At 45.2% G+C, this 23,796-nt stretch overlaps 1 protein-coding gene across 1 annotated transcript in view; it reads right to left on the minus strand.

The window, feature by feature from the left end:
- LOC120914297 (class I histocompatibility antigen, F10 alpha chain-like) overlaps window positions 1-23,796 on the minus strand; it is a 55,764-nt gene that overhangs the window by 20,201 nt on the left and 11,767 nt on the right. The window contains exon 3 of the mRNA XM_040324930.1: window positions 21,670-21,948. Coding sequence (XP_040180864.1) covers window positions 21,670-21,948 — 279 coding nt within the window. The remainder of the gene's footprint in view (window positions 1-21,669; window positions 21,949-23,796) is intronic.

Here is a 23,796-nt window from a genome sequence, read left to right on the forward strand (position 1 = left end):
ATATTCCTCCTCGTGGAATATTGGGTGATTTTCTTTATGGGAAGGGAATGTTTGACGGGGATATCATTCTACTACCGTCACAATTATATTCCAAGTCACAGATACAATTATGATTTTTTCTACTGACCTAATGATAATTCTGTTATAAGGTAAAAATAAAGATTTTGATGAAGAACAAATTAGAAGTAGAATTGTTTTAAGATGCCAATCAGTGTTATGAAAGACATATGAATCGTGACTATAACTGTATAAAAATATACATATAGCATGTGTTTTTCCTAGAGACACAAATCTTTATAGGATATATAAATTATAAATATACCCATTTTATGCGATATTGATTAATCAAGATTATACTGAGAGTAGTGTATATAATGCCGGTTGCCAGAATCCCAGAATAATATAAATAATATATTCTTCAGCACCAATATACAAACTGATACACATTATGAAAATATTATTTAAAGAGGAAGCAAACCCACTGTTAAAAATAAAAACACCACCTGCAAGACGAAGGCATAATGAGCTAGTATGCATAGCATTCTAGCTCATTATGTAATACTCACCTCAGATCGAAGCCCCCACAGCCATCCTCGTACACCACTCGGGCAGCCGACATCTCTCTTCAGGATTACTTCCGGGTATCGCTACTCAGGCACTGTGATTGGCCAAGCCATGATGATGACACTCCCACGTTCACGTGGGAGGCTCGAGTCACGACTTGATCACCGTTCATAAAGTGTGCCTGTGCCGTAGACATCGGCGCCCGTCATTTTTCAAAATATCTCCTAAACCGTGGAGGTTTAGGAGATATTTGTTGCACCTACAGGTAAGCCTTAATCTAGGATTACCTGTAGGTAAAAGTGGTTGTAAAGGGTTTACAACCACTTTAACAGATAGTTCAGAACACGTTTTTCTACCCTCAGACATGTCAAGTGGTTGAAGGTGATATTACCTGAACTTACTAAAGTAAATTATTAGATTACTTTAACCAATGGAAAAGAAGCCATACCTTTTGGGCGGAGCCTATTATAATTATTATGATCTCTTTGTCTGAGATGGTATTTAGAAGCAAGAGAAGGGAGACTCAAGAACACTCAAAACACCCGATTACCATCAATCACACACACATACACCATTCATTAACCACTTAACCTCCCTGGCGGTATGATTATGTCTGGAATTTTGAACCAAAAGCGGTACAATTTTTTGCATGGAAATTTGGTGATATGCATTATAGGCCTGCAATTCTTAGTAATTACTTAAACCTGACCAAACAAGACTCTAGTAGACATCCCAGATGTGATAAATTTGAAACACAAACTCATGAATTGTAATCTAATAAATAATATAATTGTATTCAATAATGTAATGAAAAATAATGAAATTTGTCAAACAAAGAAATTCAATAAACATCCTGAGTGTGAAACATTTTGAAGCATGGAACTGGACAATGGAACCTTGTTTCTTTTCAGACTTTTTTTTCCATTGCTATCTCTCTTTGAACAGCAAACCACGCACATCCTGGTAGGTGGTGCCTTTTTTACGGTTGGCGGTATGTAGTCCATAAAATGACGACCTGTCAGGCATTCTGGGTTGACAACGTCAACAGCACGTCGTCCGTGGTCTGTTCGCAGCTACTGATGGCGTCTGGTGGTTGACAAAAATCTGCTCAGCCACCTTCCAGATAAAGTCAGAATGGACAAGAGGTATGTCACTCTTTGCTCTATAAAGGATATAAGAATTCCAAAGGCATTGTTCAAGGAGATGCCTGAAAATCTTCTTGTAATATTTATTTTGCCGCTTCCGCATCGCCGGGTAAAATGTCATTGCCTGATCGGCTCTGTCGATACCTCCCATGGTGTGATTATAGTCGATCACGACTTGCGGCTTCAGCACATCTTTCCCATGTTTTGTATGGACCATGGCTGTGGCGGTATTGTGCACGGTACTCATGAGACACACGTCCTTGTCTCGCCATCGCATTGCCATCATCTTACCCTTCTGAAAGGCAACCATTTCTCCGGTTTTTAGTTATTTCTTGCCAAACATAGATGGCATGTCACGTCGGTTTGGTCTACCGGTACCATACGCATCTGTTTTGTTTTGGAGCAAAACCTCATACAGTTCCGGAGAAAATTGTCCGTTGTCACACAATATCCCTGGTTCAGCAATGGCTCCAGCAGTGTAAGGACAGATGATGTGGCCATCCCATTGCCGCTGTACCTGGGGTTAAACTTTGTGCCTTTACCGATGTAAATGACCGAATTCCAGATGTATCCGGTGGATGACTGGCAGAGCATGTGGAATTTGATGCCAAACCGCGCTCTTTTGGATGCAATAAACTGTATCCAGCTTAGGCGTCCATTGTAGGCCATCAGACTTTCATCCACACTGACGTCCCTTTCTGGCACATAGGTCCGCTGGAAATTGGTCACAATCATTTGGCATACCTCCCAGATTTTTTTAGTTTGGGCGCAGGATGCGTGGCCACATCAAACTCTTCATTGTTAGTGAAGTGGAAATACTTCATGATGAGCAAAAAACGGAATTCGGACATCACGGTGCCAAAAAACGGAGTGGCCAGTAACCTATTTGTGGTCCAGTACCATTTCTGGAGCGGTTTCCCCACCACCCCCTGAAGAATAACGAGTCCCAGAAACTGCCAGATGTCCTCTTTAGTGACCGGTTCCCATTTTCTGGTTCTGAAAATCCTGGCACGCAGCGTAGCGGATTGCTGCTCTTGGTAGCGGTTGGTCTCTGTGACAATTTTTAAAATTACCTCCTCAGTGAGAAATAATTGCAGGTACGCTAGAGGGTTGTCACTCTTAACATCTACCTTCATCCCAGGTGATCCAGTGACTCGGAATCTCAGGGGCGCTACATGGTCCGTATCGCTGTCTATAGGGCACCAAGTGCGCACATCGCTTAGGTCAGGTGCAGGATCATCGCCATTATCACTTTCCGGATCAGTGTCAGAGTCAGATGACAAATCTCCCCACGACTCACTATCGCTCTGTTCTGCGAGCAACTCCGTGTCGCTGCCGCTCAACTGATCCAAAAGCACCTTTGTAGGAAAGTGGCGCTTTTTTGATGCCATTTTCAAAAGATTTTTTATGGGCACAAATGACAGACAAGGGGCACTGTGTCCGATACTAATGTGATACAGTGTAATCCTCTCAGATTACATTGTATCACCTCGTTTTTATGTGTTTGTGTTGTGTTCACATTTGAATTTCCCTCCCAGTTCCGCTCCCATGCACCATTGCGGATTCGCAGCAAGATCACCATTATCAGCGGCGGGAGAGGCCCCCCTTTTAATAAGGGGGCCCCCAGATCCTGGCCACCCACCCTACCCATTTACCTCCGCTATCTTCTTCCAGCTCTTTTACTAGCGGGGGCCCGGTCTTCTCCCTTCTTCCGACTTCAGGGGTCTTCCGACTTCTCCACACTTTGTGTGGAGGCCCCATGTACACGGAACATACGTTCAGAGGCAGTTGGACACTTTTTTCAACTGCTCCTGAACTCATTCAATGTTATCCTATGTGACCATGTACACAGTCCTGTTTATTGCCATTTTTAGGCAGTTGCGTTTAACAGCATTTCTTTGAAAGCAAAACAATCGGTTCAGACGCAGATGATTTCCAAGCGGTAACCGTCATTTAGTTTATAGTCGTTTTTGGCCATTTAAAAATAAAAATAAAATTTTAAGCGCTTCTAAAACGAAATCGCGGCAAAACGCTGCTAAACGCGGCATGTAAACGCACCAAAACAGACGTTTTAAACGTGGGTTACTATCTGTTAAGTTTAATAATTTAGCAGTTGTAAAAACATCCCGTGTACATGAAGCCTAAGGCCTCATGTACACTGCTGCTGGTAAATGGACGTTTAGGAGCAGTTGGGCATTTTTTTCAACTGCTCCTGAACTCTCCTCTATGTTATCTTATCAGTACATGTACACAGGGTCGTTTATAGTCATTTCCAGGCAGTTGCGTTTAGAGGCTTTTTCTTGAACCCAAAAAAAAAATTGTTCAGAAGCTGAGTTTAGAGGCAGTTGAAGCGCCAAACGTGGCTAAACCCGCGTTTAGCCACGTTTGCAACTTGCAACTTGCATTTTGCAGGGTTTTGTTTACAGATGTTTTTTATTTTAACAAAAAAAAAGAAGATGCAAACGCAGCATGTAAACGCGGCTAAATGGCCGTTTTTAGACACTGGTTTCTAGCTGTCAAGTTAAATCGTTCAGGAGAGCGTCCCGTGTACATGAAGCCTAAAAAGCCTCTAAACTCAACTGCCTAGAAAGGACTATAAATGACCCCGTGTACTGATAAGATAACAGAGGAGAGTTCAGGGGCTGCCGAAAAAAAAAAACATTCAACTGCTCCAAAACGTCAGTTTACCAGCAGCATTGTACATGAGGCCTTAAAAAAAGGTGCAGAGAATCAGGGAAGAAAGCCAGATGTTTCCAACCCTCCAAACCCTCTGAATAAGAAAACCCTGGGGATGTCCTCCCTGCTTACAACAAGTAAATATCCTGGGCCGGATTCAGAAACGAGATACGACGGCGTATCTCCTGATCTGCCGTCGTATCTCTGAGGGCCGGCCGTCGTATCTATGCGCCTGATTCAGAGAATCAGTTACGCATAGATATCCCTAAGATCCGACTGGTGTAAATGTCTTACATCATCGTATCTTAGGCTGCATAATCACGCTGGCCGATAGGTGGCGCTTCCGTATAGTTACGCGAGGAATATGCTGAATAGGTATTTACGCCGATTCAGAAACGTATGTCCCGCCGGCGTATTTTTTTACGTCGTTTGCGTTAGGCTTTTTCCGGCATAAAGTTACCCCTGCTATATGAGGCGTAGCTAATGTCAAGTATGGACGTCGTTCCCGCGTTTTGAAAATTTTACGTCGTTTGCGTAAGTCGTTCGCGAATGGGGCTTTGCGTAAGTTACATTCACGTCGATACCAATGAGGCTTTGCGGCGTAATTTCGAGCATGCGCACTGGGATGCGCATGCGCCGTTCACAAAAAACGTCAAATACGCGGGGTCAAGTCAAATTTAAATAAAACACGCCCCCAACATCCCCATTTGAATTAGGCGGGCTTACGCCGCCACACATACGTTACGCCGCTGTAACTAAGGGCGCAAGTTCCTTCTGCATACGGAACTTGCGCACAAAGTTACGGCGGCGTAATGTATCCGAGATATGTTACGCCGGCAGATAGATAGAGGAATCTATCTGAATCTAGCCCCCTGTATTTTCTGCTAGAAAATCACTTAGAACCCCCAAACATTATATATATATTTTTTTAGCAGAGACCCTAGGGAATAAAATAGCGATTGTTGCAATATTTTATGTCACACGGTACTTTTGCAGCGGTCTTTCAAACACAAGTTTTTGGGAAAAAATACACTTTAATGAATAAAAAATTAAAATAAAACAGTAAAGTTAGCCCATTTTTTTTTCGTCCAAAAGTTTTGATTACCTGTTTGTGTATTTAAGATATATATATTTTTAATCTAAATTATAAAAACAAGTGCACTGATTGAAGGCTTGTTGTGCTTAATAAATGTTTAAAGATTAAGACATTTTCTGTATCACTTATTACTTAAAGCGGAGTTCCACCCAAAAATGGAACTTCCGTTTTTCGGAATCCCCCCCCCCCCTCTGGTGTGACATTTGGCACCTTTCAGGGGAGAGGAGGGAGCAGATACCTTTGTAATCCAGGTATTTGCTCCCTCTTCCGGGCATAGATCACTGCGGTGACTGTGGTGACCTACGCCACGTCTGGCACCTACTCTGTCCCCCACTGTCTTCTGGGAGGCGCACAGGTCCCAGAAGACATCAGGGACCAGTGGAATCGCACAGTGCGACTCGCTCATGCGCAGTAGGGAAGTGAAGCCGCAAGGCAGCACCCGAGAGCCGAAGGAGAGATCGGCTTCGGGTGCCGACATCGCGGACGCCCAGGACAGGTAAGTGTCCATATATTAAAAGTCAGCAGCTGCAGTATTTGTAGCTGCTGACTTTTAATTATTTTTATTTTGGTGGAACTCTGCTGCTTTCACACTGGAGCAGGCAGGTGTTGATCGTAAAACGCTGCTAGCTTTAGTGGCTCTTTACCGTCATTTTAGCGGTGCTATTCGGTTGCTAGAGGGGTGCTTATATCCCAGCTAGCGGCCGATGAAGGGGTTAAATGCTCCCGTGTAGCACCGCTGCATTAATTTCAATAGGCAGGAGTGGTGGAGGAGCGGTATACAAGGCGCTACAAAGATGCTGCTTGCAGGACTTTTTTTTTTTTTTTTTTTTTAACGTCCTGCCAGCGCAAAGCCTCAGGCTTTCACACCGAGACTGCAGGGGAGCCGTTTGGAAAGCGCTATGAAAAATGCCCCAGTGTGAAAGGGGTCTAACTGTTCGATTTTATGAGATGGAAGGGAAAAATATATATAAAATAAAAAAATAAAAAAATCGGCCTAACATATCGGCCCAAAAAAAAAAATCTGCATCATAGATCGGCCATCGGCCGCCGCGATTTCTAAATAACGCCATCGGCCAGAGAAAAACCCATATCGGTCGACCTCTATCCAAGAGTTCCGTGAGAGGAGGCACGGAAGAGGTTCAACAGAAGTTAGAAAAGTGAATCCACTTAACCACTTAAGGACCGCTGCACGACGATATACGTCAACAGAATGGCACGGGTGGGCACATGGGCGTACATGTACATCCCTGCCTTCCCATGGGTGGGGGGTCCGATCGGACCCCCCCCCTCCCAGTGCCTGCGGCGGTCTTGTGATGTCATCTCTCCTGTGGCGGTCTTTTCGTCTAGAGTGCCGAGGAGAGAAGACATCAAGTAAATGCACAAACACTACACTGACACCAGGACACATAGGCACACAATCCACCCCCCAGTCACAGTGTCACTGATTGCAGTGATCATTTATTTACTGATCACTGCATTTAATGTCATCTGTGACAGTAAAAAGTTGCAGGGCAGTTAGCTTTAGGTCCAGGGAAGCCCCCTACCCCCCCTAATAAAAATGTTACTCCTTGATCGCCCCCCCAGTTGACCCTTTCATGCCCTATCGCCAGTGTCACTAAGCGATCGTTTTTCTGATCGCTGTAGTGTCGCTGGTGCCACTAGGTAGCCAGTTATTTTTTTAGGTTCACTGTCAGGTTTTTATAGTGTCAGGTACCCCCATATATTATCTAATAAAGGTTTTAACCCCCTGATTGCCCCTAGAGTTAACCCTTTCACCAGTGATCACTGTACAAGTGTTACGGGTGACGCCGGTTGATTAGTTTGCTTTTTATAGCAACAGGGCACCCGCCATATATAACCCAATAAAGGTTTAACCCCCTGATTGTCCGGCGGGTGATATCAATTAAATTTTAGCGTCAGTCAGGGTCTGCGTTGTCCCAGGCAGCATCAGGTTAGTGCCAGTAGCGCTAACACCCATGCGCAAAGCATACACCTCCCTTAGTGGTATAGTATCCGATCAGATCTATACTAGCGTACCCAGCAGTTTAGGGTTCCCAAAAATGCATTGTTAGCGGAATCAGCCCAGATACCTGCTAGCACCTGCGTTTTGCCCCTCCGCCCAGCCCACCCATGTGCAGTATCGATCGATCACTGTCACTTACAAAACACAACACAACACACATAACTTCAGCGTTTGCAGAGACAGGCCTGATCCCTGCGATCGCTAAAAAAACATTTTTAGTAGCGTTTTATACATTTGCTGACAGTCAGGTGCTTTTTTACCCGTACTTCCCCCATTCACTGGCCAACCCGGTATTCAGGTGGAAACAGCCGATTTTACGTCACTGTTTTTCACGGAAGATCTCTATAGATCTATTGTGGGCCAGACTAATTTGTATTCTGGTAATTTCATCGCCATTTGCCCCCAGTCCGCCCTTGCCAGAGAATGAAAACCAGTTACAGTTTCCGAATTTAAGATCTTTCTGGGCCTTTCCCTCAACATGGGCATACATAAATTCCCGAAGTTGCGGACGTATTGGTCCACATGACCATATGCCCGTATTCTCTGCCTCCATGGCCAGGAAACAATACAAGGCGATCTTGCGGTTCATGCACTTCAACGACAATGAACTTTGTCGTCCTCGTGGAGACCCTGAATATGATCGGCTCTACAAAATTTGGCCCCTCATAAACCACTTCAATGAACGTTTTGCAGCCTTGTATACTCCCCATCAAGTTGTCTGCATTGATGAGTCCCTAATTACATTTTCTGGCCGCTTGCCTTTCAAACAGTACCTTCCCAGCAAGCGTGCCAGATACGGGGTCAAGCTCTATAAGTTCTGTGACAGGGCAACAGGCTACACATGGAGCTTTATGGTTTATGAGGGAAAAGATAGTAAGGTAGAGCCGGAGGACTGCCCAGATAACATAGGGAGCGCTGGCAAGATTGTGTGGGACTTGGTGTCACCCTTATTCGGAAAGGGGTACTGCTTATATGTGGACAATTATTACACGAGCGTGCCACTTTTTAGTCACTTGTTTGATCATCGGATTGGCGCATGTGGCACCGTCCGACCTAATCGCCGGGGCTTTCCCCAGTGGCTTGTAGATTCCGGTCTTAGGCTGGGGGAGAGAGCCTCCCCTCCTCAAAGGTTTAATAATTTGCTTGCTGTGAAGTTGAGGGATAATAAGAATGTTTTCATTCTTACCCCCCTTCACGCAGACACGACAGTCTAAATTCGTACAGCGACTGGTGTTGTGGAGAAAACCCCTCTGTGTCCACGAATATAACCAAAATATGGGATGGTGAACCTCAACAACCAGTTGCTGGTGCCGTATCAAATTGCCTTAAGGCAAGACGCTGGTAGAAAAAAGTGTCTCTATATTTATTTCAATGTGCTATACAGAGCTTCAGGACGGACTGGATCCTTCCTTCAATTCCAGGATGAGATCGTCACAGAAATCCTGTATCCAGGCGGTGCTGCACCTCACCATTCCCAACCAAATGCAGTAAGCCGACTGCATGAGAGGAATTTTCCGTATGTCTTTGAGAGTACCCCTACCCAACGAGCCTCCCAAAGAAGATGTCGTGTCTGTAGCAAGCGCGGATATAGGCATGACACCTGTTATTATTGTCCCCGCTGTCCTGACAATCCTGGTCTTTGCATTGGGAAATGTTTTGAACGCTACCACACACTAGTGCAGTTTTAGCATAGGGTACAGCATTTCACAGGCTAGGAGATACTTACACAGGGTCTCCCAAGATGCCATCGCATTTTCAGAGACCCAAAAAGTTGAACAGTTACAGTTACACAAAAAAGTGTTTTTAAAAAAAAAAATATATATATATATATATATATATATATATATATATATATATATATATATATATATATATATATTTATATTGTGACAGGGTACACTGTGTATGTCAGTGAGAGGTTGGAAAGGGCAGCTTTCCCTGTCTTGGAAAGGGTTAAGCCTGGCCCAACAGGTAAACCTCCTCTCAGGGAGAGTGGGAGCTCAGAGCGAGATCCAGGCTGCACTGGATGTACACAGACTGGAGAGGGTCTGCGTATTCGTGGAATTAAGGTCTGTCAGAACAAATGCTTATATCGGACTGTGTTTTTGTTTGTTTATACTAGAAGCCGGAATAGCCGCTCTAGTAAAGCGTAGTGAGGGATGCTCTTGTTTAGTTAGCCTCCTAAGGTGGAGTAGGCCTATTTATTTGTGTTTTTTTCATTGGACGCAATAAAGCTGCATTTGTTCGCCATTTCTGTTTAAAGACCAGTGACTTTCCTACAATATATATAAAACAAAAATAGTTGTAGTTTTATTGTTCTCTCCCTCTCTATTCTGTCTCTATTTTTCTGCTGTTTTATTGTTATGTTTTATCATGCTTGCTTTTCAGGTATGTAATTGTGTTATACTTTACTGTTTACTGTGTTTTATTGTTAACCATTTTTTTGTTTTCAGGTACGCCATTCAGCTGCAGCGTGGATTTATTTATCTTGACAGCAACAGCGTTTTCTCCCATGATACATAAAGCCGTGACTCCAATGCTGTAGGAGGTGATTTCACCACCACAGTTAAAAAAAAAAAAAAAAAAAGAGCATATATGCTGAAGCATGGGGGCATTAGGGGCGGAGGAGCGATTTTTGCTCCTAATGGCGCATTCATACGGTCGAAATTCCAATGGAGGCTTGCCCATGAAAAAGACCGACCGTGTGTACGTGGCATAACTTTATGACGCGTACATACGGTCGAAATTCCGAAGGAGGCTTGCCCGTGGAAAAGACTGATCGTGTGTATGCGGCATAACTTTTTTGCGGGAGGATGCCCCCATGCTTCGGCATATATAAATGGTGCATGTATGCCTATCATTAGAAGTGGGTGGATGAAGGGAGGTATTCTAATGGTGGGCATACCCACCGATCAATCTCTTTTTCTCTCAAGCGTCTTCCAGGACAGCCCATGAGACCTAGGGCTCCTCCTACCAGGACAGGAAACACGTTAACCCCCACCGGATAAAAGGGCGGTCCTCCAGGCCCCATGCCAATATTAGTGTTTCCTCCGGACGGGGGGGGGGTAACATGTTTCAGGAACCTGGTCCCCTAGGTCTCATGGGCAGGGGCTCTAATGGCCGTTTAAGGGGTATTTGTTATTTTTTACTAACCTCCGTGCCATGTGCAGTGTCCACTGGAGAGGTGGAAATCTGCTACTCTTGTTTCTCTGTGCCTGGTAAGGGCCAGGACCGGGATGGCGTCGGGCCCCTAGCGTCATAGCACAGGCTGCAGTCGTTGGGCAGGTGACGGGTCCCGCACACAGCATGGCTGTCTCGTGCTGGGAATCCAGGAAGTCACTGGCGCTTGAGGGGCGGAGCTTCTGCGCTCCAAGCTGGCCCATAGGAAGATCCGGTGAGGTCTCTTCCGGGTCGCGTGACGTCATCATCGGGCACCGGAGACGCGGTTCCAGTCTCCAAAATGGCACAAAAAAGGGTTTTAAATGGCTTGCTGGTGATCGCTGGTAGAAGCAGCAAAGGCTGTTAGAATACCAGACGGGCGGCATGGATTCTCCTGCAGTACCTTCTCAGGCAGATGCAGTCTCCAACACCAGCACCTCTCAGGTAAGCCTTAAGTATGGACTATTTTGCTATCCTGATGAGTGTTTCAGCCCCCCTCCCAATCATAGGATTTGGTGTTAGGGGACACACTTTCTTTTCTCCTGCACGTGGTAATGGAGTATTTTGTTTGTGGTTTGGTACTTATTGGGGTCATTTATTTTATGTCTTTCAGGGCAAGACCCAGGACAAATCCCAAGCGCAGCCACATAAAAGAAAGTGTGCGGTGTGTGGTAACAAGCTGAGCTCCACTTGGTGCAAAGCAGTTTGTCGCACATGTATAGATGGTTTAGTGAAGGATGACCCAGTGACCTCATGTCAAAAAATGTTGACTTCGGTCAGAGATGAGCTTGCTTCTACTTTTGGTTCATTTAGAGATCTAATTGACAAAATGCAGGCTCCCCAACAGGGTACATCTTCAAAAAGAAAGGCTTCAGTTGTTAGCACCCCGCAGGTGAGCGTAGAGAGTGAAGACTCTGAGGCTGAAGCCAAATCTACCTATTCTTCTCCGGAAGACTCAGGGTCAGATACAGAGCCTAGGGATAGAGTATCCTCTAAGGGCTCAAGGTTTAAATTGTCTCTGGAAGACGTGGATAACTTGTTAAAAGCCATCTATACTACCCTTGAGATGGAGGAGGAGGAGGTACAAATGTCCAAACATGACCTTATGTACAAAGGGTTGCACAAAAAGAAAAAGTAAAAACTTTCCAGTGCACGATTCCCTCCTTGATACTATCAAACTGGAGTGGGAGAATCCAGAGAGAAAACCTTTCTTTTCTGGTAACCTAAAAAGAAGGTTTCCATTTGATGAGGATGCAGCGCTACCGTGGAACAAGAACCCAAAGTTAGAAGCTCCTCTTTCAAAGGTTTCAAAAAATTCGGACCTGGCGTTTGATGATATGGGTACGCTTTAGGATCCTATGGACAAAAAATGTGATGTCCTTCTTCATAGAGCTTGGGATTCAGCTATGGGGAATCTCAAACCAGCTTTGGCCTCTACCTGTGTAGCCAGAAATTTGGAAGAATGGCTTACACAAATCCAAACCCATCTTTTGGCAGGTACTTCTAGGGAAGAGATTTTAAAATCCTTTCCTCTCCTTTTTAGTGCTGTGGGTTTTTTGGCTGATTCTTCTGCAGAATCAGTAAGAATGACAGCCAGGACTTCAGCTTTAGTGAACTCAGCCAGAAGAAGCGTTTGGCTTAAAACATGGTCTGGGGATGCAGCATCTAAGTTACGATTATGTGGGCTTCCCCTGACCGGGGATCATCTTTTTGGCCCAGGTTTGCAGGAGGCACTGGAACGTACGGCCGATAGGAAAAAGGCCTTTCCAGAAAAGAAAAAGCAGACGGGAAGAAAAAAATTTCGTGGCCAAAACAAAGGCCTGGCATGGCAACAGGGTCCTAAAGAAAAGGACAATAGGCCCAAGAAACATTGGACCGGGTACAAAGGCAAGGGTAGAGGAGGTGTTTTGTTTAACACACCTCAGCAGCCCGCCAAGCCACAGTGACCAGCATCTGCCAGTGGGGGGAAGATTGAGGGCCTTTCTCCCACAATGGGCAACCGTCACCTCAAGTCCCTTCATCCTGGATCTGGTGGCAAATGGGTACAGGCTAGAATTTTCCTGCCAGCCACCAGAATGACTCTTAATCACCTCTCCTCCCAAAGATCGGGAGAAAGCAAGAGCTCTGGGTCTCCAATTAGGAGATTTGTTAGACCAGAAGGTCCCGATTCCTGTTCACCGGTCAGATCAGAACAATCTCCATCGGAGAACTGGAGAAAGTGCAGAGAAGGGCAACCAAACTGATAAGAGGCATGGAGGAGCTCAGCTATGAGGAAAGATTAGAAGAACTAAATGTATTCACTCTTGAGAAGAGGAGAATAAGGGGGGATATGATCAACATGTACAAATATATAAGAGGTCCATACAGTGAACTTGGTGTTGAGTTATTCACTTTACAGTCAACACTGAGGACAAGGGGGCACTCTTTACGTCTAGAGGAAAAGAGATTTCACCTCCAAATACGGAAAGGTTTTTTCACAGTAAGAGCTGTGAAAATGTGGAACAGACTCCCTCCAGAGGTGGTTCTGGCCAGCTCAGTAGATTGCTTTAAGAAAGGCCTGGATTCTTTCCTAAATGTACAGAATATAACTGAGTACTAAGATTTGTAGGTAAAGTTGATCCAGGGTAAATCCGATTGCCTCTCGGGGGATCAGGAAGGAATTTTTTCCCTGCTGTAGCAAATTGGATCATGCTCTGCTGGGTTTTTTTGCCTTCCTCTGGATCAACTGTGGGTATGGAGTTGGGTGTATAGGATTGTACTGTGTTTTTTATTTTGTTTTTTTATTTTTTGTGGTTGAACTGGATGGACTTGTGTCTTTTTTCAACCTGACTAACTAACTATGTACCCCCCTTCACGCAGACACGACAGTACAAATTTGTACGGCGACTGATGTTGTGGAGAAACCCCTCTGTGTCCACCAATATAACCAAAATATGGGAGGGGTGGACCTCAACGACCAGTTGCTGGAGCCGTATCAAGTTTCCGGTAAGGCAAGACACTGTTACAAAAAAGTGTCTCTATACTTATTTCAATTGGCTTTGCTGAACCCTCATGTGCTATGCAGAGCTTCAGGAAGGACTGGATCCTTCCTTCAATTCCAGGATGAGATCGTCACAGAACTCCTGTATCCAGGTGGTGCTGCACCTCACCATTCCCAACCAAATGCAATAAGCCGACTGCATGAGAGGCATTTTCCGTATGTCCTCGAGAGTACCCCTACCCAACGAGCCCCGCAATGAAAATGTCATGTCTGTAGAAAGCGTGGATATAGACGTGACACCCGTTATTATTGTCCCCGCTGTCCTGACAATCCTGGTCAAAATGGCGGCCATTTTGGAAGAGGTCGAATAATATACACATGAATATGCTGGAGACCTCCCAGCAAAAAACCGGAAGTTTTATCAATATCAATGTTATAATCAACATATTAGAATAAGGGGGTTTTTCTGTGTATTTTTGTATATATAATTTTGTTATATTTTGTATAGTTGATACATGAATATGTTGATTCCCCTATCTCTGCCGTTAATTGTTACTTCGGCGGAGATGTTTAAAGGAACTAGTATATTGTACCATAAAATATTAAAAATAATTTCTCTTTTGTATGCAACCTGGTGTGACTTCGTGCTCTGGGGATGCATGACCTGAGTAGCCAACTGGGTAAATGGGATGGTATGGTCTCGGCTTTTATTCCAACTTCTGTTTTGCAGGTGTGATCCCATCCCTTTTCTCCCCTTTCTCTCACTCATCGGCTGCCGGGTGAGACTCTGGGTTTTTACTCAGATGTCTCTAACTTTTTTGCCAATAGGATCGCAGCAATGCCTCCCTGGGGCAGATAATACGGCAGCTGTGGCATTTTTTGTTTTGTTTTCCACTCATTCTCTGGCTGTTCCTTTCTTTTTTCTTTGTTGGAACAGCAGATGAATGGTACCCATTAAACTCATGCAGTTGTTTAGAAATAGCGGTCTGAGTTCCTCCGGATTTTTCATTATAACATTGATATTGATAAATAGTACCAGTGTGTTTATTTCCATCCCCACTGTTTATCAGGCTCCATCGTTTTGATTGGCCGCCCTTTTCATGCAGGATATATGCCAGTTCTCTGGGATATTCGTCTGGGTGTTATCAGCCACTTTCCAAAATGGCCGCTGGGGAACTTCCGGTTTTTTGCTGGGAGGTCTCCAGCATATTCATGTGTATATTATTCGACCTCTTCCAAAATGGCCGCCGGGGAACTTCCGGTTCCGGCTGGGAGCCCCGTGGATGGCTGAGGCTGGCGTTTACATGTAAAATGGCCGCGACGTCACTTCCGGTTGCGGAAGTGACGCCGACGGCGTTGTAAACAATAATGGCGCCTGAAGGTGCCGATGGCCTAGGCTTTTGGAGCCACACGAGGGGATTCGTCATTAACAACCCCCGCAATTAGTGCGGTAAGCGAGGGGAGGAACGGACCAGCTGGCCCTAATTGAGGTAGGTACTTAGGAAGCGCCAAGAGGGATAGGTGGTGTCATTCCCTCTCCATACTCAGGAGAGTAAGGAGACATTTCATACCTATAAGGGGAACCGGCCTGGGGGTAGTCAGAAGCCCGCTCTTGGACTATTTTTGGAACTTGGAAACATTACCCTTAGCTGGTGGTGAGTCTCAGAAACTGTGCGGAATAATCTTCCAACCAGTAGATGAATTCTTTACATTGGCATATAGTTATATACTTTTATTGATGGAATCCTCTTTGCCTTTGTCCTCTCTCTTGTTTCCTTTCCTTTTGGGGGCTTTCTCCATTATTGTCTCCTTCATATAGGAATTTTTAACACCACCTAATTGAACTACTTAGTTCTATCCACTCTATGAGTGACACCAATTTGGGGGATTTGTGTATGGTTCAGCCTGCAACAGGAGACATCCATGTCCCACAATACCGGCGGGCATTTGGCTCATGCCCCTAGGCACAAAGTTTTTAAACGACAGGTGAGCTTCTTTTTATGAACATATGTGCTATTTCTCTGTCTAATGAAGAAAGTGTATCATTATATATGCTGTTTTTTCTCCCTTTTGACAAGAAAAGTACATTATTATATTGTCAATATGCTTCATAAATCTATTATTCTCCGATTCATCTCAGATGTAATACTTGTATATGCCATGAAGAAGAATGCGTAGCATTCGAAACGCGTCGGCTTTTCAGCTACTTAACCTCCCAAACCATGGTGATGGTACCGTATGCCGGACAGTATTGCATCGTTTATGATTTATACATTGTATATTTATGTGATTTATTATATGATTTTTTGGATATATTTTTGTATATGTAATTTTGTAATAAATTGATATTTTTTATATATAATTTGAACTTTTTGCGTGTTGCCTACATAGTCCCAATTTACGAGGTATTTCGAATATTTTCAAGAATTATTAATTTCACTGCTCCCGAAAAAACTGGCGTTTAAAAAAAAAAAAAAAAACATTGATACATGTCCCCTGGGGCAGGACTGAGGTCCCCAAACACTTTTTAGGACAAAACTTGCAGATTAGCCTTTAATATGAACACTTTTGATTTCTCCCAGAGATCGGCGCGGCTTTACATATTACTTTCAATGCGCCGGCTGCTACGCTGGTTCATGCGCCTAATTAAGGCTTCACCCGGCGCACTAATTAAGGCATGAACCAGCGCAGCGCACAGAGGATAGTAAATCAGCCCCTTTGGGTCTTTAGGCTGCATAATGGTCCGGGGCTGAAGTGGTTAAAGCGGAGTTCCACCCAAAAATGGAACTTCCGCTTTTCAGATTCCTACCCTCCTCCGGTGTCACATTTGGCACCTTTCAGGGGGAGGAGGGAGCAGATACCCGTGTAATCCAGGTATTTGCTCCCACTTCCGGGCATAGATGGCAGCAGTTCCTGCGACGACCTGCGCCACATACGGTCCCTCCCCCACCCCCGCCCCCCCACTGTCTTCTGCAAGATACACAGGTCACAGAAGACAGCAGGGACCAGTGGAATCGTGCAGAGCGACTCGTGCATGTGCAGTAGGGAACCAGGGAGTGAAGCCGCAAGACTTCACTTCATGATTCCCTTACCGATGATGGCGGCGCCTCCACTGGAGAGCCGGGGGACAGATCGGCTTTGGGTGCCGACATCGCGGATGCCCAGGACAGGTATATATATTAAAGTCAGAAGCTGCTGGATTTGTAGCTGCTGACTATTTTATTTTTTATTTGGCGGAACTCCACTTTAAGGAACTTTTTTGGATTTATCTCCTTAGAATGTATATACCCCCTGAAGAAGACCATGAAAATATGGGTCAAAACGCGTTGGGGTATTCATGTGGATGTCCATGTTGTAATGTCCTGCAAACAACTGGCTCCACTGTGTGTGCTTTTTTGCCTAGAATGTTGGAATATGTAGTTTTATATGTCAATTACCAGAGCCTAGTTTTTCAACTTTATGTGAAATCTGAAGTTCATGTTGTTGAAAGATTTTATAATAAAAACACTATGTTCTATGGTATTGATCATGTTTCCTGCGAAAAAACACATTGGGGGAACCTTCCCATTTTGTATTTTTTTGGGGTGCACAGCTATGTTGGCTCTCACATTATTCTATTCTGTAGATATAACATATATGATGTATATTGTGTAGTGTGTATAATATATATATATATACACACACACACACAGTGTGTGTGTGTATATATATATATATATATATATATATATATGATGTATATAGTGTAGTGTGTATGTACAGTGTGTAGATATAACATATATGATGTATATAGTGTAGTGTGTGTATACAGTGTGTAGATATAACATATATGATGTATATAGTGTAGTGTGTATATACAGTGTGTAGATATAACATATATGATTTATATAGTGTAGTGTGTGTGTGTGTGTGTGTGTGTATGTATGTATGTGTATATATATATATATATAACATATATGATGTGTACAGTGTGTAGATATAACATATGATGTATATTGTGTAGTGTGTGTGTATACGGGGTGTAGATATAACATATATGATGTATATAGTGTAGTGTGTATATACAGTGTGTAGATATAACATATATGATGTATATAGTGTAGTGTGTGTGTATATACGGTGTGCAGGACCGGACTGGCCATAGGGCAGAACAGGCATTTGCCCGGGGGGCCGGGCCACCCGCGGGCCGTTGCTCTGTGGCCTGTTGATGATCAGGCCGCACAGCGGGAGGTGCGCGGCGCCCGCAGCCTGGATAGGGTTAAAACAGGCCGCCGCTCACCTACTGCCATGCGGCTGTGCCTGTGTCATCTTCGGGCTCCGGCGCATCTACATTAGCGGTTGAGCGGCGGCGCTGTGTGTCTCTCTCAAACACAGCTCCACCTAAGAGGTCATGCTGGCAGTTCCGCTGTGTGCTCGGAGCTTCGGACACTGCTCCTCCTCTTCCCCCCCCTCTCCGGCCGGTGTCTTCATTCCAAGTGTGGGCACCCGGCCATGACAGCTTTCAGCTTCACGGCCGGGCACCCACTGCGCATGTGCAAGCGGTGCCGCGCCATGCAATTGGACAGGCGATCGCCTGGGACCTGTCACGTGTCCCAGGTGATCGCCTACAGGGAGGGGCTGCAGAAAGGCGATTAGGCTTATTCGCCTTAGCAGCCCCTCGGGGGAAAGAGGAAGTGGGACAGGAAGTCCCACTCCTCCTGAAGCCCTCACTCCCCCCCCCCCAAAAAAATGACATGCCAAATGTGGCATGTAAGGGGGCGAGGAGTGGATTAAGCGGAAGTTCCACTTTTGGGTGGTACTCCACTTTAAGGGGGCTCGGTGCCGACTCTGATGTAAGGGGGCTCGGTGCCGACTCTGATGTAAGGGGGCTCGGTGCCGCCTCTGATGTAAGGGGGCTCGGTGCCGACTCTGATGTAAGGGGGCTCGGTGCCGTCTCTGATGTAAGGGGGCTCGGTGCCGACTCTGATGTAAGGGGGCTCGGTGCCGACTCTGATGTAAGGGGGCTCGGTGCCGACTCTGATGTAAGGGGGCTCGGTGCCGACTCTGATGTAAGGGGGCTCGGTGCCGACTCTGATGTAAGGGGGCTCGGTGCCGACTCTGATGTAAGGGGGCTCGGTGCCGACTCTGATGTAAGGGGGCTCGGTGCCGACTCTGATGTAAGGGGGGCTCGGTGCCGACTCTGATGTAAGGGGGGCTCGGTGCCGACTCTGATGTAAGGGGGGCCCGCTGCGGACTCTGATGTAAGGGGGCCCGCTGCGGACTCTGATGTAAGGGGGCCCGCTGCGGACTCTGATGTAAGGGGGCCCGCTGCGGACTCTGATGTAAGGGGGCCCGCTGCGGACTCTGATGTAAGGGGGCCCGCTGCGGACTCTGATGTAAGGGGGCCCGCTGCGGACTCTGATGTAAGGGGGCCCGCTGCGGACTCTGATGTAAGGGGGCCCGCTGCGGACTCTGATGTAAGGGGGCCCGCTGCGGACTCTGATGTAAGGGGGCCCGCTGCGGACTCTGATGTAAGGGGGCCCGCTGCGGACTCTGATGTAAGGGGGCCCGCTGCGGACTCTGATGTAAGGGGGCCCGCTGCGGACTCTGATGTAAGGGGGCCCGCTGCGGACTCTGATGTAAGGGGGCCCGCTGCGGACTCTGATGTAAGGAATCAGGGGGTGGGAGGAGCTGGAGATCTGCACAGTGAGTAGAGAAAAAAGGGGGAGGGGGGCATGATTGCAGGGACACTGTAATATAAAGGGGACTTCACTGTAATCATTCATATTTATATCACAGTATCCCTGCACATTGCAGCGTGGAGGACCGACACTGACCAACCCCCCCCCCCCCCCCCCGGTCCATGGAAAAATTAGCTGCTCAGTAAAAATGCCCGGGCCTATTTTTTGTCCCAGTCCGGGCCGGACGGTGTGTACATATAACATATATGATGTATATAGTGTAGTGTGTATATACAATGTGTAGATATAACATATATGATGTATATAGTGTAGTGTGTATATACAGTGTGTAGATATAACATATACAGGGAGTGCAGAATTATTAGGCAAATGAGTATTTTGACCACATCATCCTCTTTATGCATGTTGTCTTACTCCAAGCTGTATAGGCTCGAAAGCCTACTACCAATTAAGCATATTAGGTGATGTGCATCTCTGTAATGAGAAGGGGTGTGGTCTAATGACATCAACACCCTATATCAGGTGTGCATAATTATTAGTCAACTTTCTTTCCTTTGGCAAAATGGGTCAAAAGAAGGACTTGACAGGCTCAGAAAAGTCAAAAATAGTGAGATATCTTGCAGAGGGATGCAGCACTCTTAAAATTGCAAAGCTTCTGAAGCGTGATCATCGAACAATCAAGGGTTTCATTCAAAATAGTCAACATGGTCGCAAGAAGCGTGTGGAAAAACCAAGGCGCAAAATAACTGCCCATGAACTGAGAAAAGTCAAGCGTGCAGCTGCCAAGATGCCACTTGCCACCAGTTTGGCCATATTTCAGAGCTGCAACATCACTGGAGTGCCCAAAAGCACAAGGTGTGCAATACTCAGAGACATGGCCAAGGTAAGAAAGGCTGAAAGACGACCACCACTGAACAAGACACACAAGCTGAAACGTCAAGACTGGGCCAAGAAATATCTCAAGACTGATTTTTCTAAGGTTTTATGGACTGATGAAATGAGAGTGAGTCTTGATGGGCCAGATGGATGGGCCCGTGGCTGGATTGGTAAAGGGCAGAGAGCTCCAGTCCGACTCAGACGCCAGCAAGGTGGAGGTGGAGTACTGGTTTGGGCTGGTATCATCAAAGATGAGCTTGTGGGGCCTTTTCGGGTTGAGGATGGAGTCAAGCTCAACTCCCAGTCCTACTGCCAGTTTCTGGAAGACACCTTCTTCAAGCAGTGGTACAGGAAGAAGTCTGCATCCTTCAAGAAAAACATGATTTTCATGCAGGACAATGCTCCATCACACGCGTCCAAGTACTCCACAGCGTGGCTGGCAAGAAAGGTTATAAAAGAAGAAAAACTAATGACATGGCCTCCTTGTTCACCTGATCTGAACCCCATTGAGAACCTGTGGTCCATCATCAAATGTGGGATTTACAAGGAGGGAAAACAGTACACCTCTCTGAACAGTGTCTGGCAGGCTGTGGTTGCTGCTGCACGCAATGTTGATGGTGAACAGATCAAAACACTGACAGAATCCATGGATGGCAGGCTTTTGAGTGTCCTTGCAAAGAAAGGTGGCTATATTGGTCACTGATTTGTTTTTGTTTTGTTTTTGAATGTCATAAATGTATATTTGTGAATGTTGAGATGTTAAATTGGTTTCACTGGTAAAAATAAATAATTGAAATGGGTATATATTTGTTTTTGTTAAGTTGCCTAATAATTATGCACAGTAATAGTCACCTGCACACACAGATATCCCCCTAAAATAGCTAAAACTAAAAACAAACTAAAAACTACTTCCAAAAATATTCAGCTTTGATATTAATGAGTTTTTTGGGTTCATTGAGAACATGGTTGTTGTTCAATAATAAAATTAATCCTCAAAAATACAACTTGCCTAATAATTCTGCACTCCCTGTAGTGTGTATATACGGTGTGTAGATATAACATATATGATGTATATAGTATAGTGTGTGTATACGGTGTGTAGATATAACATATATGATGTATATAGTGTAGTGTGTATATACAGTGTGTAGATATAACATATATGATGTATATAGTATAGTGTGTGTATACGGTGTGTAGATATAACATATATGATGTATATAGTGTAGTGTGTATATACGGTGTGTAGATATAACATATATGATGTATATAGTGTAGTGTGTATATACGGGGTGTATATATAACATATATGATGTATATAGTATAGTGTGTGTATAGATATAACATATATGATGTATATAGTGTAGTGTGTATATACAGTGTGTAGATATAACATATATGATGTATATAGTATAGTGTGTGTATACGGTGTGTAGATATAACATATATGATGTATATAGTGTAGTCACCTCTCTTCTCCAGATCTTCTCTCCCATTGTTGATGTATTTCTTCAGCCATTCTATACAGATATTCTCCAGATAATTCTTGTTTCTCTCCCCCACTCTCATCTCCGGACTGTTCCATCTCTGTGTGGTGATCTGAGCCTCATTCATGGTCGGGATCCAGATCTCGCTCTGTGTGTCCAGAGACATGAATTCTCTCCCATCATATCTAATCTGATAATACCCCTCAGTGGTGCCGTCATCTCTCAGCTCACAGCCGGACATCTCCTGTACAATATGGATCCCTGCAGACAGAAGAGGAAGATGTGACCCGGGATCAGAGGAAGTGATATGTGTAATATGTGATGATGGAGGAGGTGATGGTATAGGGAGGAGATATGTACAGGGATAGATGTGTGTATACAGAGTGTACATATACAGCACAGATCTCCTTATAATGACACGGCCAGTACTACAGATATATATCCTCCACTATGGCAGAAATCTCCAATACACATCCTCAGTATGGAGGAAGAAGAAGATCGGATCCTAGTGACACCCCACAATGTTCTACAGAGGGGTCACCGTCTCATCCCACCACTGAGGAGAGGACACTCATCACTGATTGGCTGTCCTATCCTGACAAACAATCCTATTCACAAATCAGGTGTGACATCTTCAGATCATCATCTCATTGGCTGCTGTTTACCTCCAATTTTTTTTTAACAGCCAATCACACACTGTATAGATGACCAGTGATGGTGACACAGGATTGGTGGATTATGGAATAATTAGAATATCTTCCCTCATCATGGCTGTAGATTGTACAGAGAGATCACATCACGGGAAATCTCCTCAATAATGACCAGGGCCGCCATCAGGAAAGGGGGGGTTGCCACCCGGGGCCCTGGGGACCTCTGGGCCCTTTAATAAAAAGAAGGAAAAAAAACAATAGAATAAATAAAAAAAAATTGTAATATTTAATATTTAATTTTTATATATATATATATATATATATATATATATATATATATATATATTTCTTTTTTTCTATTTATTAAAGGGCCCAGAGGTCCCCAGCATGGGTGTCCGCTCCATAGGGCAAGGGGAGGGGAAATTGACCCCCCCTGGAAAATCGAGAAGGTGTTGAAGAGTTTTGCGGCCACGGGCTGTGTGAGCGGTCCTGGTTGGATGTCACACAGGCACAGCGAGCAGAGTGAAGCTGCCTCCCCTCCAGTGTTTATGTGTGCACAGGGGGAGGGAACCTGCTGTGCCTGTGCCGTGCTGATGGCTGATCTGAGGTACTGAATGGGATGGGGGAGGGGGGTTTGTGCTGATGGGGGGTTCAACTATGCTGAAGGGGGGGTCAGTACTAAAGGGGTGTTTGTGCAGAAGGGGGTCTGGGCTCAAAGGGGGTCCATCTGTGCGGAAGGGGGGGGTCTGTGCGGAATGGGGGTCCATCTGTGCTGAATGGAGGGGGTCTGTGCAGAATAGGGGGTCTGTGCAGAATAGGGGGTCTGTGCTGAAGGGTGGTCCATCTGTGCTGAATGGAGGGGTCCATCTGTGCTGAAGGGGGGTCTGTACATTCTCTAGGCTATATTTATATGGGCATGGAGTGAAGCTGAATTATCTCAAGAGCTATTTCACACTGCCAGCTGGCCGCGTTATCGGTAAAGCAGCGTTTTACCATTATTTTAGCTGCGCTATTCGGTCGCTAGCTTTTAACCCCGCTAGCGTTTGAAGACAGGGTTAAATGCGACTGTGTATCGCCGCTGCCGAAGCGCCCCTCCCTGGAAAAATTGCATGACAAAGTGTCATTTTTCTTGCAGGTTGCCATGTGTTTGGAAAAGGCATACATGCGAATGAATGGTAACGCATGCGCGATGCATGTTGCCATGCATTTGAGACACACAACAAAGTGCGCATTTTCAGTGTGGGTTGCCATGTGTTTGGAAATGTTCAGAGATGCAAATGCAGCCTAAATTGTACCACAAGTGTGACACACATTATTGCGCATTTAAAAATTTTGCCACCCAAAAGGGAAACACACAGATGAGAACGCAGCCTAAATGGTAACACTTTCTCGAGGAGCGTTTCCATGCATTTTTGATACGCACAGCAGAGCGTGCATTTTCTGTGTGAGTTGTTTGCTG

This window comes from Rana temporaria, chromosome 9 (assembly GCF_905171775.1).
Source record: "Rana temporaria chromosome 9, aRanTem1.1, whole genome shotgun sequence".
Taxonomy (NCBI): domain Eukaryota; kingdom Metazoa; phylum Chordata; class Amphibia; order Anura; family Ranidae; genus Rana; species Rana temporaria.